Here is a 20,362-nt window from a genome sequence, read left to right as displayed (position 1 = left end):
GTCCGCCCGCCGCCGGCCCGGCTCGGCTCCCCGCCCCGCACGCCCGAGCGCCGGTCACAGCCGCCCGCTCGGCGCCATCTTGGAAGCTTGTGACGTCGGCACCGCCCGCTCACCCCTGACCCACATCTGAATGGGCGAGCGGCGAGGCGGGGCGGGGCGGGGCCGGGCCTGGGCGGGGCCTGGGCGGGGCCTGGGCGGCCGCGCGGCGGCGCCGTGGGGGAGGGGCGCGCGGAAGGAGCCGGGACCCGGAGCCGGGACCCCGACCCTGACCCCGGCGTGTGGCCGACCGACCGCGGGTGCGGGGCTGGCGCCGCGACCTCAGCCCCGGAACACCGGACCGCACCCCTCGGATGGGGGCTCGGCCCCCACACTGGGAGCCTACACTTCTTGAGCCTGACCCTGACCCCTGGCAGTCCCGCTCCGTGCCCCCGCGGGCGGCCAGCGTCACCGCGCAGCCGCGGGCTGCAGACGGCGTGGTGCGGTCTGGGGTCCTGGGCCTCCGTGTCCGGAGAAGGAAGCCCCCGGCCCGGCCCACCGCCCGCGGCCCCGCGCAGCCCCGCCGGCCCTACCTGCTCCGAGGGCGCGGAGGTCGCCACTCGCCGAGCTCAGCCAGCCCCTTCCGGTGGCCGCAGCCCCTCGCAGGCCCCCGGGGTCAAGCGATGCCCCCAGGCCGGCCGGCCGGCCGGACCCAGGCTGTTCGGAGGGGCTGGAGCGCGCCGGGGGCCGCGACGCTGCTCTAGGGGTCACTTGGTGAACCTCTCCCCACTTTGGACACCAAATAACAGGACGAGCCAGCTAAAGCCTGTGAGGGGCCCAGATTTACCAGTCAAGACTGGAATCGAGACTACCCAGGAAGGCTGACTGTGGCCTCGTTCTTCCAAATAAACATGTACTTTTAATGCAACCCTAGCAGGACGGTTCCGACACTTAACAAAATTCTCACTTCACCTGGAAGAGTAAATAACCCCAAACAGCTATCATTTCCCTCCTTGGGAACAGAAAAAGGAACAAGGGTGGACTTGCCCTAACGTATTAAAACAAACTGTGAAGCTACTGTACTCAACTCAGGGCAATCTGACCCAGAAACAGAAAGCCTACAAACAGATCCCAGAAATGGTAAGAACGTGATGAAAAAGGAAGTATCAAACATCAGTGAAGAAGCAAAGAAACATCCCTGGAATGGAGCTCAGTGGAGGACTATTTGAAGAAACTACTGAAAAGCTGTCAATGCCCTACTAACCAAAGACAAGCAAATTAAAACTTTTTTCTTTGCTTTTTTAACAAATTGGAAATCAGTTTCAAATGATAACCTTCAAACACAGTCAGGGGTCTGGTGGGTAATCACTCTCCTATACTACTGGAAGCATATAAGTTGCCTCAAAATTCACAAACGGGGCTTCCCTGGTGGCGCAGTGGTTGAGAATCTGCCTGCCCATGTAGGGGACACAGGTTCGAGCCCTGGTCTGGGAGGATCCCACATGCCGCAGAGCAACTAGGCCCATGAGCCACAATTACTGAGCCTGTGCGTCTGGAGCCTGTGCTCCACAACGAGAGGCCGCGACAGTGAGAGGCCCGCGCACCGCGATGAAGAGTGGCCCCCACTTGCCGCAACTAGAGAAAGCCCTCGCACAGAAACGAAGACCCAACACAGCCATAAATAAATATATAAACCCAAAGTTTAAAAAAAAAAAATTATTAAAAAAAAAAATTCATGAACATGAATTTGGCATAAGAGCCAAAAATAAAAATCTTTTAAAATGAGCATACCCCCTTGGACCAGTAATTCCTCTTCTGGGATTTTGTTTTAAGGAAATTAACTGCATTTGTAGACTGTATGCTTGATGGTCGGTCTCTCTAACCAGACTGTAAGCTTGGATTTGGAACCCTGGTGCCAGGAGCACACCTGAGACTTACAGGTACTCACTGGTCACTCGTTTCATTTGCATTTGAAAATTAATGTATGAGTAATGATTCTCAATATCTTGTAATAACCTATAATGGAAGAGAATGTAAAAAAATATTTATATATTTATATATATATATAACTGAATCACTTTGCTGTACACCTGAAACTAACACACTATAAATCAACTATATTTCAATAAAATATTTTTAAAATTAATGTGTGATCATATTTTTAAAGTGTCATTTATAATAATGACAAAATAATACACAACGTAAATGACAATAGGGGATTGGTTAAATGGTCCACATGATGGAATGGTAAACAGTCACTACGAATGGTATTTATAAATACCATTTTACAATTTGGAAGCATGCAAATGATATGAAGCAAAAAAAAAAAAAAAGAAAAGAAAGAAGCAAACTACAAAATTGTATGTACCTGATGCATGCAAAATATTGATCCGTGGAAAAGCAAATGAAGAAAATACATCAAAATATTTACAGAGGTTCTTCCTAGGGTTTGGGATTTTTTTTAATACACGGATATATTTTAGTGTGTGTTTTTTAAATATAAATTTATTTATTTATTTAGTTTTGGCTGTGTTGAGTCTTCGTTGCTGTGCGCGGGCTTTCTCTAGTTGAGGGCAGTGGGGGCTACTCTTTGTTGGGGTGCACGGGCTTCTCATTGCCGTGGCTTCTCTTGTTGCAGAGCACGGGCTCTAGGCGCGCAGGCTTCAGTAGTTGTGACATAAGGGCTCAGTAGTTGTGGCTCTCGGGCTCTAGAGCACAGGCTCAGTAGTTGTGGCTCATGGGCTTGGTTGCTCCGCAGCATGTGGGATCTTCCCGGACCAGGGCTCGAACCCGTGTCTCATGCATTGGCAGGCGGATTCTTAACCACTGAGCCACCAGGGAAGTCCCTACATGTTTTAAAAGTTACTAATTCTCCTCTCCCCAGTCTGCGCTCTGAAGTAACGTTAACACCTGTGCATCTACACTTCCTACTCTGATGTCAACATGTGTCTTTTCACGTCTTACCAAAAAAGATCTTACTTGTGTAGAATAGTTTTCTAGAAGTAGAATCTATGGGTTTAGTGATATGTGGGTGTTTTCAACTTGAATAGGTCCTGCCAGGTATACTTACCCAAAATGATGTAGCAATTCAGATCCTGAGCGTGAGGTTTTATTTTTCCTGCTTCTTTAACTTTCCAAAACATTCCAAATTCTGCATACTTAGTACATATTTTTTAAAGCCAGGAAAAAAGATGTCTGGGTTGGGGGGCAGATTTCTAAATCACAGTGAGCTAGACTCTCACCATCTCTGTCCTGGTTACTGGGTAGCCTTGCATGGTGTCCCCACCTCCAGGGGCCACCCCCAAGCTTGACTTCCAGTCAAGCACTTCATAAAATCCAAGCATGGTTACGCTTCTGCTTCTAGTGCAATATCATTACATAGACACACTTAAAAAGTTGGGGGTGGTGGGGGATTTCCCTGGTGGTCCAGTGGGTAAGACTCTGCGCTCCCAATACAGGGGCCTTGGGTTCGATCCCTGGTGGGGGAACTAGATCCCGCATGCATGCCACAACTTAGAAGCCCACATGCTGCAACTAAGACCCAGAGCAGCCAAAATAAATAATAAATAAATAATAAAATAAGTAAATAAATATTAAAAAAAAACTTGGGAAGTTTTGATATAATATTAAGTGAAAATAGCAGATTTCAAAATTTTGTTTTTGCTAACAGCAACCCCGTAAAACTATATCTGGGTGGAAAGTAATGTGGAAATATAAAAACCACATGGTGGCAGGGATGGGAGAACCAGTGAGAATGAGGTGTGTTTTTTTGTCCCAACTCCCTCTGGATTCTGTGTGTCTAGTACAGGACCTAACCTCTCTGATCATCTTCCCCCATCAGTCATTTGGGAATAATAATGGCACCTGCCCCTGGGGCTCCTGGGAGGATTCAATGAGATGAGGCTGGGCAGGTAGAGTCGAGTCAGGCTCTGGCAAGTCCTAGGTAAAGTAACTACGATTGCTATGTCGCTATGTCGGTGTAGGATGGCTCAAGCCAGGCAGGAGAGCTGATCTGCTACTTTTTTTTTTTTTAATTGAAGTATAGCTAATTTACAATGTTGTGTTAGTTTCAGGTGTACAGCAAAGTGATTCAGATACATATATATGTATATGAATATATACATGTATTCTTTCTCAAGTTCTTTTCCCATATAGGTTATTACAAAATATCAAATAGAGTTCCCTGTGCTATACAGTAGGTCCTTGTTGTTTATCTATTTTCTGTATAGTAGTGTGTATCTGTTCCTCCCAAATTCCTGATTTATCCCTCCCCCTGATCTGCTACTTTTACCATCATCTCATCTCAATAAAAAAGGAAGAAAGAGAAAAGAAAGAAAGGAAGGAAGGAAGGAAGAAAGAAAGAAAGAAAAACACACAAAATATCCCAAAAGGGTAAACTGCTGCTTCTTAACGTGACAGCAAGATATAACAAATAAAAAAATACAGGATGCCCAGTTAAAATTTGCATTTCAGATAAACAACTAATAATATTTTAGTATAAATATGTCCCATACAATATCACATCTCACCTCTCCTCCCCCACCCCCCGCCCCAACCTGTATCAGAAAACTCTGTTCCTTGTACATGCTGTGATTTCTCCTCCCACCTCTGGGCATTGGCACCCAGGGCTCCTGCTGCCTGAGCCACCCTTCTTCCTCCTCCCCACCTCTGCCTGGAGAACTCCTACCCAGCTCCGACGTCATCTCCTTCAGGAAGTCCCCCCTCCCCAATCCCAGGCTGTTCACCCTGATCCAGTCCTGCTGCTGCTGCTGCTGCTGCTGCTGCTGCTGGACAGGTGCCTTGAGGGCAGGAAGACTGTCTTGTTCCTTCTTGTAGACCCAGTACCAACCCGGCTCAAGCCTGACATCAAACAGGTGCTCAGGGACTTCCCCGGCAGTCCAGTGGTTAAGACTCTATGCTTCCACTGCAGGGGGAGCAGCTTCAATCCCTGGTCAGGGTACTAAGATCCCACATGCTGTGCAACATGGCCAAAAAATTTAAAAAATAAAAACAAAAAGAACAAAAAAAAACAGGCGCTCAATGAAAAGTCAAAGGAATGAGTGAATGGGTTTCCTCCCGACCCCACTTCCCTCCTGCAGCAATGTACCCCACCTGCTGCTTCCCAAGCCCTGTGGGCTTCATTCATTCCTTGTCACAAGGGTTGCATGGCACGTGGTACACACAGGGGAGAAAGTGGCACTGCAGCAACTTGGCGTTCAGGCTGCCCAATGGGGAAGCAGAATTTCTCTTGCAAGAGCAGCAGCCCCGGGCTTCCCTGGTGGCACAGTGGTTGAGAATCTGCCTGCCAATGCAGGAGACACGGGTTCGAGCCCTGGTCTGGGAAGATCCCACACGCCACGGAGCAACTGGGCCCGTGAGCCACAATTACTGAGCCTGCGCGTCTGGAGCCCATGCTCCGCAACAAGAGAGGCCGCGATAGTGAGAGGCCCGCGCACCGCGATGAAGAGTGGCCCCCGCTTGCCACAACTAGAGAAAGCCCTCGCACAGAAACGAAGACCCAACACAGCCAAAAATAAATTAATTAATTAATTAATTTAAAAAAAAAAAAAAAAAAAAAAGAGCAGCAGCCCCACCCAAATTTGAGCTGCTGATATTGGCTGCCAACATTGGTTCCTCACTCTAGGGACAGGCAAGCACTTCACACACATGGGCTTGCTACTCTTCAACACCACCTCTGAGAGGGGGGTGTTACTACCCCATTTTATAGATGAGAAAACTGAGGCTCAAAGAGGTTAAGGTCACCTGCCCAAGGTTACACAGCAGAGCTTGACCCAGGCCCCCCGACAGGCAAGAGCTCGGTGCAGCCTCTTGAAACAGCCAGCATCTGAAGAAAGGCCCCTGACGTGCACATTCTCTCCAGTTAAGGCCCTGCCTTGTGACAGGGCCCTTCCCTCACTAGCCCCCTCCCCTCACTTTGTAATCCCACAGCCCCAGGCAGAGCCAGGCACCCTGAGCCCAAAAGAGGCCACAGCCCCTGATGGTCATTCAAGCCACAGTTGCCGACACTGAGGAGGAAAGAGGTGGGCACAGGCTAGTGAACAGCACACAGGGGGCCCAGCGGACCAAGGTCAAGGGGGGAGATGAGAGAATGCTCACAGCAGGGCTGGACAGGGCTGGGAGCGGTGCAGGCTGCTTCAAAAGGTCCTGCCCTGGCTGGCGGGGCCATGTGGTGCCCTCTGCCCAGCATGCCATTCCTCAGCATCATCAGCTCCAGTGCCTCTCCAGGCCCGGCCGTTTTTCACTCTTTATCCTCACTCCCTGTTTCCCTCTCCATCCCTGCACCATCCGTGATGACCCTATTGCTCATCCACGGTTCACTGCTGCAGCCGGTGCCTAGGACTGTGATCAGTAGCGATTTGGTTCATGTGTGAATTAATAGCTGAGACCCAAAGGCCAGACTCTGGGTGGGAGGCAGGGTGAGGCCAGGCAGGGGAGCAGCAGGTACAAACTCCTGAAGGGAGAGAAGGCTTTTTGAGGCACCCAGAGGAGGCTGGCAGGACAGGTGCCAAGCACAGGGGACTGTGGGGGCGTGATGAGAGTCAAGAGGTGGGGAGCGTCGCCAGCCCAGGCCAGCTTCCAGGGTCTTGAACAAATTTGTGCGGGAGGCGTGCAGAGGAGCCCAGTCCACCGATCACCCAGGGGAGGCAAGACAGCCCTGGAGCCCAGCTGAAGGTGTGGCACTGTCCCTAGGCAGACAGGCCAGGAGGGGTGAAAGGTTTACTGTTACATTGGCCAAGACATTCTTCTAAGTGGGAGAAGCAAGATCCAGAACAGTGTGGACGATGTAATCACATTTCTGGTTTTCAGAAATTATATATGTGTTTCCATTCCTATATGTGGTTGTTAAATTCCTAAAGAAACCAGGGCAAGAGACCCATGGGAGGAGGAGGTGGGGAGGGGTGGGGAGTCTTCACATTTAACTCAAGGTGCTCCTGTATTGTTGGAATTGTTACATCACGTCTATGTATTATTTTTATTTTTTAGAAAAATAGGGAATTCCCCGGTGGTCCAATGGGTAAGACTCTGAGCTTCCACTGAAGGGGGCGTGGGTTCGATCCCTGGTTGGGGAACTAAGATCCCACATGCCGCGTGGCACGGCCAAAAAAAATTAATAAAAAAAAGGAAAGAAAGAAAGAAAAATAATCAGGAATTAAAGAAAAAAAAAATCTCAGTGAAGCCTCCCTTTCTTGGGAAGCTTTGCCTGCCCCCTACTTGCTTGCAAACTCCCCCAGGCCTGGGCCTCCCGCTCCTGATCACCCCCCACCTTGCTCTTCAGTTTCCTGGTTGCCTCCACCATTAGACTGGCAGGGTCTGTTGTGGGGTCTGTCTGCAGGAAGCTGCGGCCCCTGCACCTGGCCCAGGGGAATGGACGGATGAAGGAGGGGGCCCTGTTGTCACTCTGAGTTGGGGAGGGTGTAGACCAAGGCTGGCAGGTCTGTTTCTGGGGGAAGCCCATGGGGAGGCAATTGGACCAGGATCCAAATCCTGGCCGTGCCACTGACCAGCTGGCTGCGCTAGAACTGATAGCCATCAGCCTTAGTTTTCCCACCTGTGAAATGGCGCTGATAGCAGTGTCTACTCACTGGGCTTGGGTGGGCAAGCAGAAGCCCAGCAGAACCTCCAACCGAGGAGTGGGAAGAGGTGGGCAGAAGGAGGAGGGGGCAGGAGTGGAGAAGGCCGGCCCCTCCTGAATCCCAGCTGGGGGCAGTGTCCTGGGGGCTCTGCTGGATCACCAGAGGGATGGTGGTGGACCAAGGCTGCACAGGGTGGGGAGCGCTTGGAATTTCCAAATTCCAGCTTTGCAGTTTTCTTTGGGGAGCCTCCTCCCTCAGCAGGGCCTAGTGGGGCTTCCTGTGCAGTAGGGGAGGGGCCAGCTCCCTCGTGGCCTGGACATCAGGAAGCCCCTGGGCTGGGACAGCAGGCTCTGGTCACAGTCACGAGGGAGGCTGGGCCCAACGGCCCTTATCTTGCCTGACCTTGTGGGGCTGACCACTCCCTCCATCTGGAAAATGTGGCCCTCTGCCCTCTCGGAGGCCTCTTTCTCCTTAAATCCCAATGATCCTGGGGTGGGGCCTCAGCGCCCAATTCTACCCCTTGGCCCACCACCCTGGGGTGCCTTCACTGGCCCCAGCCAGCGCCACCTGCCAGACGCCTCCCCCTGGAGACCCTGGGGCATCTCTGACTCAGCAGAGTCTGTACCTGCCCAGCTGCCCCCCCCTCCCCCGGCGTCCCGCACACAGAGAGCCCTGTTGCCCAAGCCCTAACTGCTGGCCACTCCCAGGCACTCCAGCCCTCCCCCACCAGCTCTACCAATTTGAATTCCTGACTATCCCTCCCTCTGGCCTCCTCCCTAGACCCAGGCCCTGCCCCCAGGCTGGGGGAAGGAATCCTCCAGATAGATAAGGGCAAGGGGCAAAGGGACACACCTGGGCTCAGACCCCCTGCTCTGCCACCAACTTGCTGAACGACCTTGATGAATGACCTCCCATCTCTGAGCCCGAGTTTCTCCATCTGTAAAAAGGGGAAATAATTATACCCCCTGGATAAGGTGGCCTCGAGCATACATAAGCTGAGGCACATGGTGAGGGCTCCATACAGGCCAGGTCTCATTGGGAAGTGCGGCCACCAGGAGCCCCAGACCAACCCTTTCTTAAGGCGGCGTCCAGTTTGATGTCTGCTCCACGCCATGTCACCAGGTCACGATGCCTGCACGGAGGGCTCGAGGAGGACCCAGTCTGATAGGGGAAGCAGCAGAGTTAATGAGTAATTCCAGGCCATTCGGACTGTGCCTGGAGGCTGTCCATGCACCTGGGAGGGGCAGCCGAATCCAGTGGGGGCAGGTGGGATGGGGAAGGTGGGGAAGATGGCCCCAAGACGCAAAGGAGGGCACTTGTGAAGGACATCCGGAGTGAGCTGGCTGAAGGGGCCGGGCAGCTGGAAGGCCCATTTTAGAAAAGAGGAAACTGAGCAGGAGGGTCCAAGCCTCCAGGTGAGCCCCCTCTGACCAAAGCACCCTGACCAAGGGGACGTGGCCCATGGGGTCCCTCAGGCTGAGGTCAGTGTCCTGGATGTCCAGCCAGGCAGGCACAGCACATCAGGTGGTCAGTTACCGGAGGATCGAAAGGGAATTTCCCTGAGGGCCCAGAGCACAATGGGGCCCGTAGCCAGGTATCAGAGGCCAGGGCTTTTGAGAGAGGGGGAGCCTCTGTTCTGTTCATGGGTCCCAGAACAGACGCATGACAGACTCCCCCCAGCCATCGGAACTGAGACAGACTGGTGGGGTCTGCCATGGGTCCGTTCCTGTGGGACTAGCTGGGGTGTCCCTGGTGTCACCACAGCCCCAGGAACCCTCCGTGCCCAGGGTCTGGAGCCAGCCTCACCTGGCGATATTGTCGGTTTCACAAGACCTGAGTTGGCCCAGCGGGATCTGCCTTAGGGGGAACCCCTGACCCCCCGCCAGCCCCAACCCTGCTTCCAAATCCGACCTCCAGGGGGTGAGACAGGGAGACAGGGTGTTGACCAAAAGGTGAAATGAGCTTCAAATGGGCCTCGGAGGTGTCTCTGAGCTTTTTATGTTGTGACCTCCATGCTGTGTTGCTCTTATGAACACAGATTTCATATAAGGACTCTGGAATTGATCAGTTAACATTATGTTTTTTGTTTTTTGTTTTTTTAATTATTCTGAACATAATAATTTAATATTTTCTTGAGAAGTCAGAATTGACATTTTGGATATCAACTTTTTTTTTTTTTTTAGCATCTTTATTGGAGTATAATTGCTTTACAATGGTGTGTTAGTTTCTGCTTTATAACAAAGTGAATCAGCTATACATACACATATATCCCCATATCTCTTCCCTCCTGCATCTCCCTCCCTCCCACCCTAACATTATGTTTTGAATATGCACATTGGCAGAGAGCAGTCACTGAGAGAAAGAGAGGGAGGATGGGCTGGTCCCAGGGGCCCCCAGCAGGATGGGGTTCCCCACAGCAGGTGAGCCTCTGGAAGGGCTGGAGGAGCCACACGGCCATCTTCAGGCTGGTTTGTGGGTGCAGCTCTTGTCTACTTGTCGGTGAAGGGGGGTAAATCAGGCCGACATTGTGGGGAGCGAGAATGGGACATGAGGTCCCTGACGAGAAAAGACTGGGGGGAGGGCTGGCGATGTGCTGGGCCCTGGCCAGAGGCCCCCAGGCAGAAGTGGCTGGCGCCAGGACAGGCTCAGTGACCCTAGCTCCAGAACTCTCTGGACTCTCCAGATACTGCCCGTTTGCCCACTCCATAGCTCCCTCTGCCCTCTGGCCAGCTGAGCTTCCATCCTTCCATCCCCCATCCCTTCCTGGGCAGGCCTGGACAGGCTTTGGGCCTCCAGGTCGTCTGGTCAGTCGGGAGGGGCCCCGGCCAGGCATCTGCTCTTCTTCAGCTGCTCACCTTGCTGCACCTGTGTGGCCTCCCCCTGCCCCTGCTCAAAGCCTTCAGGACCTCAGGGCCCCAGGGGGAAGAGACGTGGGCCCAGAACTATCTGCCCTGCTACCGACCCACACCCCCATCACCTGTGCCCTCACCAGCTTCTTTGGTCTTCCTTTGGGTCCTGACTCTGGGCCACGTGCTCAGTACATATGACCTGCTCAAATCAACCCTCCTGCCCCAGCCCTGCCACAGATGAGGAAACTGAGGCTCAGAGAGGCCTCCCAGCTGTCCACTGGCAGGCTAGGGTTCAGACCCAGGTGGCTGCTCAGTGGCCTCCCCCAGCCTGCCAAGCCCTGCGTTTCTTTACTCATTCACTGACACTTCCCGTGGCCTTGGGGACACTGGGGTTGGCCAGTCTCCCCAAGGATGGAAGAAGGATGGCTCCTGTGGGTACATGGGGGACCCCCCAGGGTGCTCTGGGGAGAGGGCAGGGAGAGAACAGGGCTGGGCGGGGCCTGAGTCCCAAGCCTACAGCGTCAGAGACTTTTCCTGCTGCCCTGACCCAGGGGCGCAGTCCCCGCGGAGCAGCCCTCGGTGCGCGCAGGCTGCCCCCTGGTGGCGGCGTGAGAAAGCGCCCGGGGACTGACTTTGAAACCCTTCCAGGAGAGGGGGCCCTCGCCAGCAGGTGGGCACCTGTCCCCATCCCCTCCCCCCAAGCCCGTGCCACTGCTCCCTGAGTTTCCCCAAATGTCCAATCGCTCATTATTCCCATGAGTCGGGGCCTTTGCTCTTCCCTCCGCCTAGGATGACTCCCTCCTCACCTGCCCCAGTGCCCGCGATCAGAATTAGAACCTTCCTCTGCTTCCCGGGGTCCATGTCTGACTCTATTCCAGGGGGTGGGGAGGCCCAGTACATGATGTGAACCCCTGGAGCCCTGCACAGGAGCCACACACAGAGGATGATGAAAAATTGCTAGCTCTGGGCTTCCCTGGTGGCGCGGTGGTTAAGAATCTGCCTGCCAATGCAGGGGACACAGGTTCGAGCCCTGGTCTAGGAAGATCCCACGTGCCGCAGAGCAACTAAGCCCGTGAGCCACAACTACTGAAGCCCGCGCACCTGGAGCCTGTGCTCCGCAACAAGAGAAGCCACTGCAATGAGAAGCCGGCTCACTGCAACGAAGAGTAGCCCCCGCTCTCCGCAACTAGAGAAAGCGTATTTATTGAGGATCTGCTATGTGCCGGCCAATGAACAAGCCAAAGAGCTCCCTGCCTTTATGGGGCTTACATTCCAGCTGGGGTGGGGTGGCTGTAGGGATGGAACACGGACAGTAGAAAAACCACAGGTGACATACCAGGTGTGGGTAAGGGCAACGGAGAAAAACAGGCAGGGTGGGGCAGGAGGGAGGGGTGGGGTGTCACTTCCTGGCCGTGACACAGACTACTCTGCAGCTATCAGAAAAAAGGTGAGAGATGCTGGCCAATGGTCAGGAGAGGAGGTTAAGTAAAAACTGATGGGACAATATGGCTAGCATAATTCTCCTTGGGTTACATTTGTGGTTCCCGTGGAATGACAGCTACTGTGTTTAATTCTGAAAGTACTGGATTAAGCTTCTATCCTCTTGCTAAACTCTCGTTGCTCTTCCAGTAGGTGGGGACCATACTTGTGCCCCCCCTCAGACTGTGGGAAGCCCACTGAGCCCCCCAACCTGAGCCCAGGCCCCGGGAGGGCCTGGGTAGTTCTCTCTTGCAAAAACAGCTTTCTTGTTCCTCATGGGCCTCAGGTTCTATTCTGGGTTGTGAGCTCACAAAGATCTGATGATGTGAAAGATTGTGAAAGCTGAGAGACGTTTGCACACCCGTGTTCACAGCAGCATAATTCACAAGGGCCCAAAAAGTGGAAGCAACCCCGATGTATGAATGGATAAACAAAATGTGGTCCATCTATACAATGGAATATGATTCAGCCTTAAGAAGGAACAAAACTGTGACACCTGCTACAACATGGATGAAACTTGAGGACATTATGCTCAGTGAAATAAGCCAGACACCAAAAGACAATTTACTGTGCAAGTCCACTTACATGACCTCCCTGGAGTAGTCAAATTCGTACAGACAGAAAGTAGATTAGAGGTTACCGGGGGCTGAGGGAGGGGGTGGGAAGCTGTCGTGTAGTGGGTGCAGAGTTTCAGTTTTGCAAGATGAAAAGACATTCCGGAGATGGGTTGCACAACACTGTGAATGTACTTAGCACTACGGAACCAGACACTTAAAAATGGTTGAGATGGTAAATTTGATGGTATGTATATTTCATCCCAATTTAAAAAAAAAGAAATTGTGAGCCAGTCTGGGTTGCCCCTCCAGCCAGCTGAGGAGACTCTGTGCCAACCTTCTCACTGGAAGGCCAGGTGGTTGTGCGGGAGAGGGGGTGGTCATGGCCCTCAGTGGACAGTTTCCTCCCCTCCCAGGCTGAGACCTGAAGCTTCCACTCACAAGTGGTGAGTGTGTGCATGCACCACATGGCCTCCACGCTGGTTCCTATGTTCTCTGAGGATAATGCAGGTTGGGTTGAGGCATCCCCTGGGCCTGCCCCTCCCTGTTCCCACCTCAGCCCAGGGGACAGCACAGTGGAAACTTCTGGACCCGATTCACCAACTCCCCAGAGAACCTGCTCTTGGCTCCAATCCTTCTGGCAGGATGCTTCCAATCGGTTCCCCCTGCCCCCAGGGAAGGTGGTGCCCTTTCTTTGACAGCAGTGGGGACATGGGGAAAAGTGGAGCGTCAAATAGAAGCAGAGAAGAATGAAGACCAGCCTTGGTCCCCACCTTCTGGAGTGGGAGCCCCCAGAGGACCATGGGAGGAAGCAGCTCGGCAGCCCTGTGACCTGAGACAAGGGGACCCTCTGAGTCTCAGTGACTCTTCTGTAAATGGGGTGAATGTGGACACACCCTCCCAGGGAGGCCCCTCAGAAGTGAGAAGCGCTGGGGAAAGATACAGAGGGGGACCCCCAGGTGGGAGGCATTGACCCCACCCTCCACAAAGGGCTGACCCCAGGGACACAGTCCGCCTGTGGGGCCCTGCTTCTCAGCCTTGGCTCTTCGCTGGACCCTCTGCGGCCCTGCAAGCCGACGCTGAGCTGAGCCCCTCTAAAGGGTTTGCACCCTCCCCCACCAGCCAGGGAAACATGTCTGCAGAGAGGGAGGAGAGGCAGGCTGGGTTCCTTCATTGTGCTTTCACTTCTAAAATATCCTTTTTCTTTTTTCTATGAACATTTTAATGAGGAGTTGAACGAAAGATGGAAAAAATAACATTCTGATCGCTTTTTTTTTTTTTTTTTTTTAAGAGGCAGGCTTCTCTTGAGACTTTCATACAAGGCAATGGGTGAGTAAGGCTAAACTCCTAAAGAAAACGCGTACTGATGATGGAGCAGAAAAAGGCACTTCTCCAAAAACCTGCTGGTTACCAGCCTGTCAGCCTCTCGGGGGCTACTTGCTCTGCTTTCTTTTGGAAACAGGTCCATTCAGACCTAAGCCCTGCTGCCCTTGAGGCCAGGAGGACTGGGACGGCCGAGTGTTCCGAGCATTGGTGCATGGAGCAGGCGCTGCGCACAAAGTGAGGAGGGCTTGGTGGTGGGTCCGCATGTGGGGCGCAGCCGGCCAGAGGCCACCACCCCAGCGGGGAGCTGCACTCACTCTCCCTGGAGGGACATGTGATCCAGCAGGTGGACTGGGACCAGGCCTCTGTGGCCACCCGACTCCCCATAGTAGAATCCCTTGTCATCCACAGGCCCATAGATAGTGACCACATCCCCCACCCTCAGTGACAGCTTGGCCTTCACCAGGCCCCCTGCCGGCCCATCCCTGGGGTCATAGTCCAGAGCCGCCACCATGGTCTTTGGAGTCCACAGTGAGGGCCTTCTGGGACTCCCCTGCGGCAGGGGGAAGGAGCTCTGGGGGCCTCCAAGCCCCCCAAAGCCATCGAGGTGGGCCACGGAGGGCAGGTACCCTTGCCCCGGCAAATGCCACCTCCGACCAGTCCACTCCATGCCCGTGTCCATCTTGGCCACCAGGTGCCCGGGGATGTTGCCCACTTGCCCATTGTGTTCTCCACGATAGAAGCCGTGGGGGTCCTGAGAGCCCCAAGCTCTCAGCAACTGCCCTTTCCGGAAGGCCAGCTCCTCCTCTGCAGCCTCTGGGGTGACAGACATCATCAGGGGGATGTAATCAGAGAGGGCCACAAAGACCTTGGCTGGAGGGTCCACCCTCGTTCCCAGCGGTGGGGCGCCACCCCTGGACATCCTGATGATCCTGCTGGATGGAGTGGGACACAGCGCCAAGCTGGGCTCCTGGAACCAGCCCTCTCTCTTGCCCCCCAGAGCCTGACCTGGCCCGCTCTGTCTCCTGAGCTCCTTCCTCTGCTCTCGCCCCTCTGTGCCCCATAGACTGAAGCGCCCTGCCTCCTCCTGCAGAATGTCACAGAAGTCAGACACGTATCGCTGGCTGGTACCCAGCTGGGGAGGGGTGAATGCTGGGGCATCTTGCTTTTGTCTGAGGACCTTCTCAAGGGCAGCCTTCTCCTGACACGGCTCTTTCCTGGGTCCACACTCAGGGGATGGACAGATGACTCCTGCAGCAGGGCTTTGGCTGGTGTCCATGTGCCGGTACTGGTTCTCTTCCCCCCGAGACTGGCCCCGGGGCAGATGCGGCCTGTGGTTCCGGGGACTCTTCTGGAAGAGCTGGTCCTTTCTGGAGAGCTCCCGGGCCTCTGTGGGCCTCTGGGCTTGGCTGCCTGACTCTGCACTTGGAAATTCTCCGTCTGAACTCAGTCTGGGCGTCGGGGACTGCCTCCTTGGGGGTTCTTCAGGGAATGCTTCTAGAAACTTGGCCTGGGGCTCACCGCAGCTTCCGGGGCTGTGGGGACTGGCCTTGGCCCTCGGGGGAGCCAGCACCAGCCTCTGAGGGCAGATGGGGGAGGTCACTCTGCCGGTGGACGGGTCCCCGCAGGTGCAGCTAAAGGGAGACATCTCTGGCAATCGGAGACAGGTGACGCAGTTGTGAGGGATCTGAGCCGGCACCGAATCCAGGGATTCTCCACAGAACGACATGGTTCTCACTGAGATCTTCTGGCACATCAGTGGCAGCTGGAGCTGGGAAAATTCCAACAGGATGCTCCCGGCGGTGGCATCGGCCACCTCTGCCACCTTGAGCCCGTCAGCATACACAGCATAGCCGGTGACTTGAACTCCGTTGGAGGACCCAGCTGAGTCGATGGTCACGGGGAGCCAGCTGACCACCAGGAGGCCCGGTGAGGCGTGGCGCTCCACCAGCACGTCCAGCGGAGGGTCAGGGGGGCCCGCCAAGGGTGTGTTGAAGGTGATGGTGGAGGACATTGTTTCCCAGCGCACCGGCAGCAAGTCCCACGGTGGGTGCACCTCCACCCTCGCCTGGTACCTCGTGCCGGGATGCAGGTGGTGGAAGGTGTAGCAGCTCACGCCCGCTAGGGTCAGGGCACGCTCCAGGTCATCCAGGTACACCATGTGGGGGTGGCTGCTGCCAACCCAGGTGATCTCGGCTGACGTGGCTGCAACACTCTTCAGGTAAAGTTGCGTAGGGGCCACACAAAAGACACTGTTGGTCCCCAGAAGAGGTCTGGAGAAGCCCCGCTTGCCCATGCTCTGCCGAGAGCCCAGCCGGCCATCTTCCATCTTGGCATCTGAGATTTCTATTACCACTTTGGTCTTGGAGCCCACCCTCACGGTCGCGTGTGGCCCCCTGTCCACTGTCCCCTGGGCTTTCCCAGGTACTAAGCTGTGACCAGTGTCTTCCTTCGAATCTTTGCCCTGCCCAGCTGGGAGTCGAGTGGGGCCAAGGTCAGGGAACTCATGGGGCAGGCAGCCCAGGACATCACTATCTGGAATCTGCTCCACCAGGTTGGATGGCACCAGCCCCTGCCGGCCATCCTCAAGCTCCCCTTTGTAGAAGCCGTCCTCATCCATGTCCCCAAAGACATACACGTAATCCCCAGCCGTGAGCAGCAGCTCGCTCTCGGGGTGCTCGTTGGGCCCTTCAAATGGGTTGTAGCTATACTGAGCCAGGAAGACCTTGAACATGGGGGTGGTGGGGGCCTCTGAACCCCCCACTTCCAGGGTCGAGGACACGTTATAGGGCTCCAGATCCTCCACCTGGTTGGCTGTGTCCACGTCCAGAGTAGGGCAGGATGGCACAGGGGCCCACATGGACTCCACCTCAGAGGAGGAGTTCGACTGGGAGCTGGTTTTCTTGGCCTGGGGCCTGGAGTCCAGAGGTCGGCTGCTTGGGACTCTATCTGGCACTTTGGGGGCACTGGCTGCCTCCCCGAGGGCAACTGGGTTCTCCAGCAGGGAGTCTTCCTTCTTCTCCTGTTTGGCTCTGCTAGGCTGAGATGATGCTTGGTCCTCAGGCCCTAGCTGCAACTTGGTTCTTCCACTGCTTCTCACTTGGGACTCCGGGGCTGGCGGGGCCTCCCGGGGTTCCTGGGGAGGGTGACCAGGCTGACACTGCAGTGCCCGCCTCTCCTCCCAGGCCGTCTGGAGATCACACAGGGCCTTCTGCTGGTCGTGCTGCAGCTGTTGCTGCCTGTCCTGCCCTCGTGCCGCCTGCTGCAACAGCTGCCCCGACAGCAAGCCGGCGGCGTTGCGCTCCCGGCACGCGAGGCCCAGCTGCCCGCGCACGTCTTTGTTCTCGGCCGCCACCTTTCCCGTCCAGTCGGCCTGGGCCTGCAGCCGCGCGTTCTCCTTCGCCAGCCAGGCGCCCTCGCTGAGCGCCGCCTGCAGCCTCGCCTCGGCCTCCTCGCCGCGTCGCCGCGCCGCCGCCGCCTGCGCGCCCAGCTCCGCGCACTCTCGCCGCTGCGCGCTCAGCTCGCGCTCCAGCGCCTGTACTTGGCTCCGCGCCTCCTCGCATGGCGCGCTCTGCCCGCCCGCCTCCGCCCGGGCGCTGCTGGTGGCCCGCTGCAGGGTCAACTGCCTCTGCAGGCGCAGCACCTCCCGCTGGGACTCGCGTTGCAGCCGGTCCAGGTCGCTGATGTTGAGCCGCTGGGCGCAGGCGGCGCCCCCCGCAGCGAGCGGGGCGCTGCCGAGGCCCGAGGCGATGCGCGCCTGCAGCAGGTGGCACTCCTGCCGCAGCTCTTCGATCTGCTTGTCCTTGGCCAGCAGCACGCTAGCCTGCTCCGACAAGTCCCGCGCACGCTGGCGGGCGAAGGCCTGGCACAGCTCCAGGCCCGCGCGGCTCTCGCCGGGCACAGGCGCGCTCACAGCACGCTGGTTGGTCTCCTGCAGCTTGCGGGCCCGGTCCTCCAGGCGCCGCGCGAGGCCAGTCAGCTCGGCGTGCTTCACCTTGAGCCGCTTCACCTTCTCGTCCGCCTTGTCGGAGAAGCCCGCGCGCCGCAGCTGCAGGTTCTCTTCGCGCAGGCCGGAGCAGCGGCGCGCCAGCACCTGCAGCGCCTCGGACAGCTCCGAGTTCTGCTTCAGCAGCTCGCGGTAGTCCGGGCCCGGCGGCAGGGGGTTCAGGGCTTCGCAGGGCTGACTCCCGGACTCTTCCCCTCCTCGCGGGTCGCTAGGTCTCCTGCGCTCCGATAGTGGCGGCGGGGGGCTCAGGGACCCCGGGATGGAGGCGTCTGGAGAGGAGGATTCGGGGGCCTTGGGGCGACTCAGGGTGCTGTCGAGCGAGAGGGAACGCGCTGGTGCCAAGGAATCGAGGGAGCTGGCGCGCGCGGGGAGCATGCTGTCCGGGGAGTTGGAGCACGCCGCGGGCACCCGGTCGAGGGAGCGGGAGCGCGCGCGGGCGCCCGCGCTCAGGCCGTCAAGGGGTTTTAGTCGACATGAGGACTTGGCGGCGGCCTCAGGGGGTGGCTCTTCTGAAGAATGCGCGGCCTGGGGGTCGGGGATGCCGGGCAAGGCGGGGTGCCAGCGGAAGTGCTCCAGAATGTACTTGAGGAAGAGCTGGCGCTCCACGTCGAGTGCCGCCTGCAGGTGGCGGATGCGCGAGGCCTGCTCTCCGTCCGTTTCCCAGCGGAGCTGCGCCAGCACTTCCTGCAGGCGACAGCGGCACTGTGCTGCGGCGTCTTCGGGCGCCCCCGTGCGGCCGCAGTAGCCGCGGTTCACCAGCTCCTCTGCCAGCTGGCGCTGCAGCTCCCGGGCCTCGCGCACCACGCCATCGCGCTCGCGGTGCAGCAGCTGCTGCAGCTGCCGCATCTCGGCCTCCTTCCAGCGCAGCAGCTGCCGGATCTCGGCCTCGCGCTCCCGCAGCACCTCCTCCTGCAGCTGCCGCAGCTCCCGGCTGCGCTGCGCCTCCCACTTGGAGCGCAGGTGATCAACCAGCTGTTGCCGCTCCTGCTCGGCCTCCTCCCGCAGCTGTCGCGCTTGGGCAGCGAAGCGCCGCCGCTCCTCCCGCCCGCGCGCCCGCTCCGCCTCCAGCTCGGCCCGCAGCTTCTCCAGCTCCCGCCTCTGCTCCTCCAGCGCCGCCGCCGCCGCCGGGCCCGGAGTAGCCGGCTTCTTGGGTGTCACGCGGCCGCCGCCAGAAGGGCTGGGCGAGTCCTTGGTCATGGTGGTCGCGGCCGGGCAAGACGCCTGACCTCGCCTGGCCCAGGCCGCCGCTCGCCAACGGCTGCTGCCCTGGCCGCGGCCAACCGTCCCACGAGCCCCTTCCGGGGTTCCTGAGGGTTCCGCGCGCCCCTTCCGCCTCTGGGCGCGTTCTCCCACCCTCTGCAGTGGGCGCGGCTAGCCCGTGCTCCTCTCCCGGCTGCCTATGTTGGCGCTGGGCTCTAGACACCCAGGCTGGACACAGCCCCTGTCCTTCCCAGGATGCCCACGAGTCTCGCTGGCCCCAGGCCTCTCCCTGATCCTGGCACCATATCCCTTACGACCCACCTCGGCCCTCTTCCAGGCACTGGACAACCCCTTTCAGGCCAAGGAACCCGTGGGAAGCCTGAGCTGCTTCTCTGGGCCTAGAGAAAGGGGGTTCAGTGTTTGGCTCAAGATCACCAATGGATTCAGGTGGTATGGTGGCTGGAAACTGCAACAGGATACGTCCAAACTTGGGGGTGTGCCCTGGGCTCACCCAGAGGAGGGGGCATCTGGCTCCTGCACCTCCACTGTGCCTACCCATCCAAGGACCCCTTCCGAGGACTTGCGTGCATTATCTGTTTAAACTTCCTATCCCCATTTTACAGAGAAGTCTCAAGCCCATGGCCTGGGCATGGTGCCAGCCGAGACAGGGGACAAGTGCTCCTTCGAGGACCATAGCCCTGACCTGTGATTTCTTGGTTCATTTTCACAATCATCCCGCAAGGACGCTCGGAGAAATAAGGGCCTCCCCACAGTCACACGGCCCAGAAGTAGCTAAGTTGGAATTCAAACCTGCAAAATTCTGCCTCCAGATTCCATGGGCACTCTGATGCCATCTGGTCAATCTCAGGGTCGCAGGTGGGAGGACCCCTACCCAGTCTTTCTCTCAGTGGGGAGCCTTACATTTCACATCTGCAGAAGGATAAGAGGGTCAAGTGGAACCCGGAGGCAGGGACGGCCAGTTGGAGAGGCAGGGAGGGAGGTGAAGGATGGGGCCACCATGAGGGCCCAACCTGCCCTTTGGTCAGGCTGAGGAGTGCCGGGGGCTACCTGCTTTCCCAAAAAGTAAAGCCAAAGGCCTGTATGGGCCCTGCTGGGTCCCCACACCACCTCCCTGGATACAGCAAGGCCAGAGAACTTTCCATGGCTCTCCAAGGGGCAGTGTGTCAGATGGTTAGGGCTGGTGGGACTTTGGAAGCAAATAGTCCTTAAGCTTTTTGAGCTGCTCCCATGTTCTCTTCTGTAAAATGGGCTAATAATGCAGTTCCCTCCCTTGCTGTGTGACCTCCCAGAGTTTCCTGACCTCTCTGAGCATCCATTTCCTCTGTGAGGTTTCAAGGAGGTAAGAGTATACAGTGCCCA

The 20,362-nt window shown here is 56.7% G+C and overlaps 1 protein-coding gene across 1 annotated transcript; it reads right to left on the bottom strand.

Moving 5' to 3' along the window:
• Nucleotides 1-13,927: 13,927 nt before the first annotated feature.
• On the bottom strand, nucleotides 13,928-18,979 carry LOC132347632 (RIMS-binding protein 3A-like). The gene is given in 1 exon segment (XM_059894346.1): nucleotides 13,928-18,979. A coding segment is annotated over 1 exon segment (5,052 nt).
• Nucleotides 18,980-20,362: the final 1,383 nt, after the last annotated feature.

This window comes from Balaenoptera ricei, chromosome 14 (genome assembly GCF_028023285.1).
Source record: "Balaenoptera ricei isolate mBalRic1 chromosome 14, mBalRic1.hap2, whole genome shotgun sequence".
Lineage (NCBI taxonomy): Eukaryota > Metazoa > Chordata > Mammalia > Artiodactyla > Balaenopteridae > Balaenoptera > Balaenoptera ricei.
This window is presented reverse-complemented; position numbering and strand designations above follow the sequence as displayed.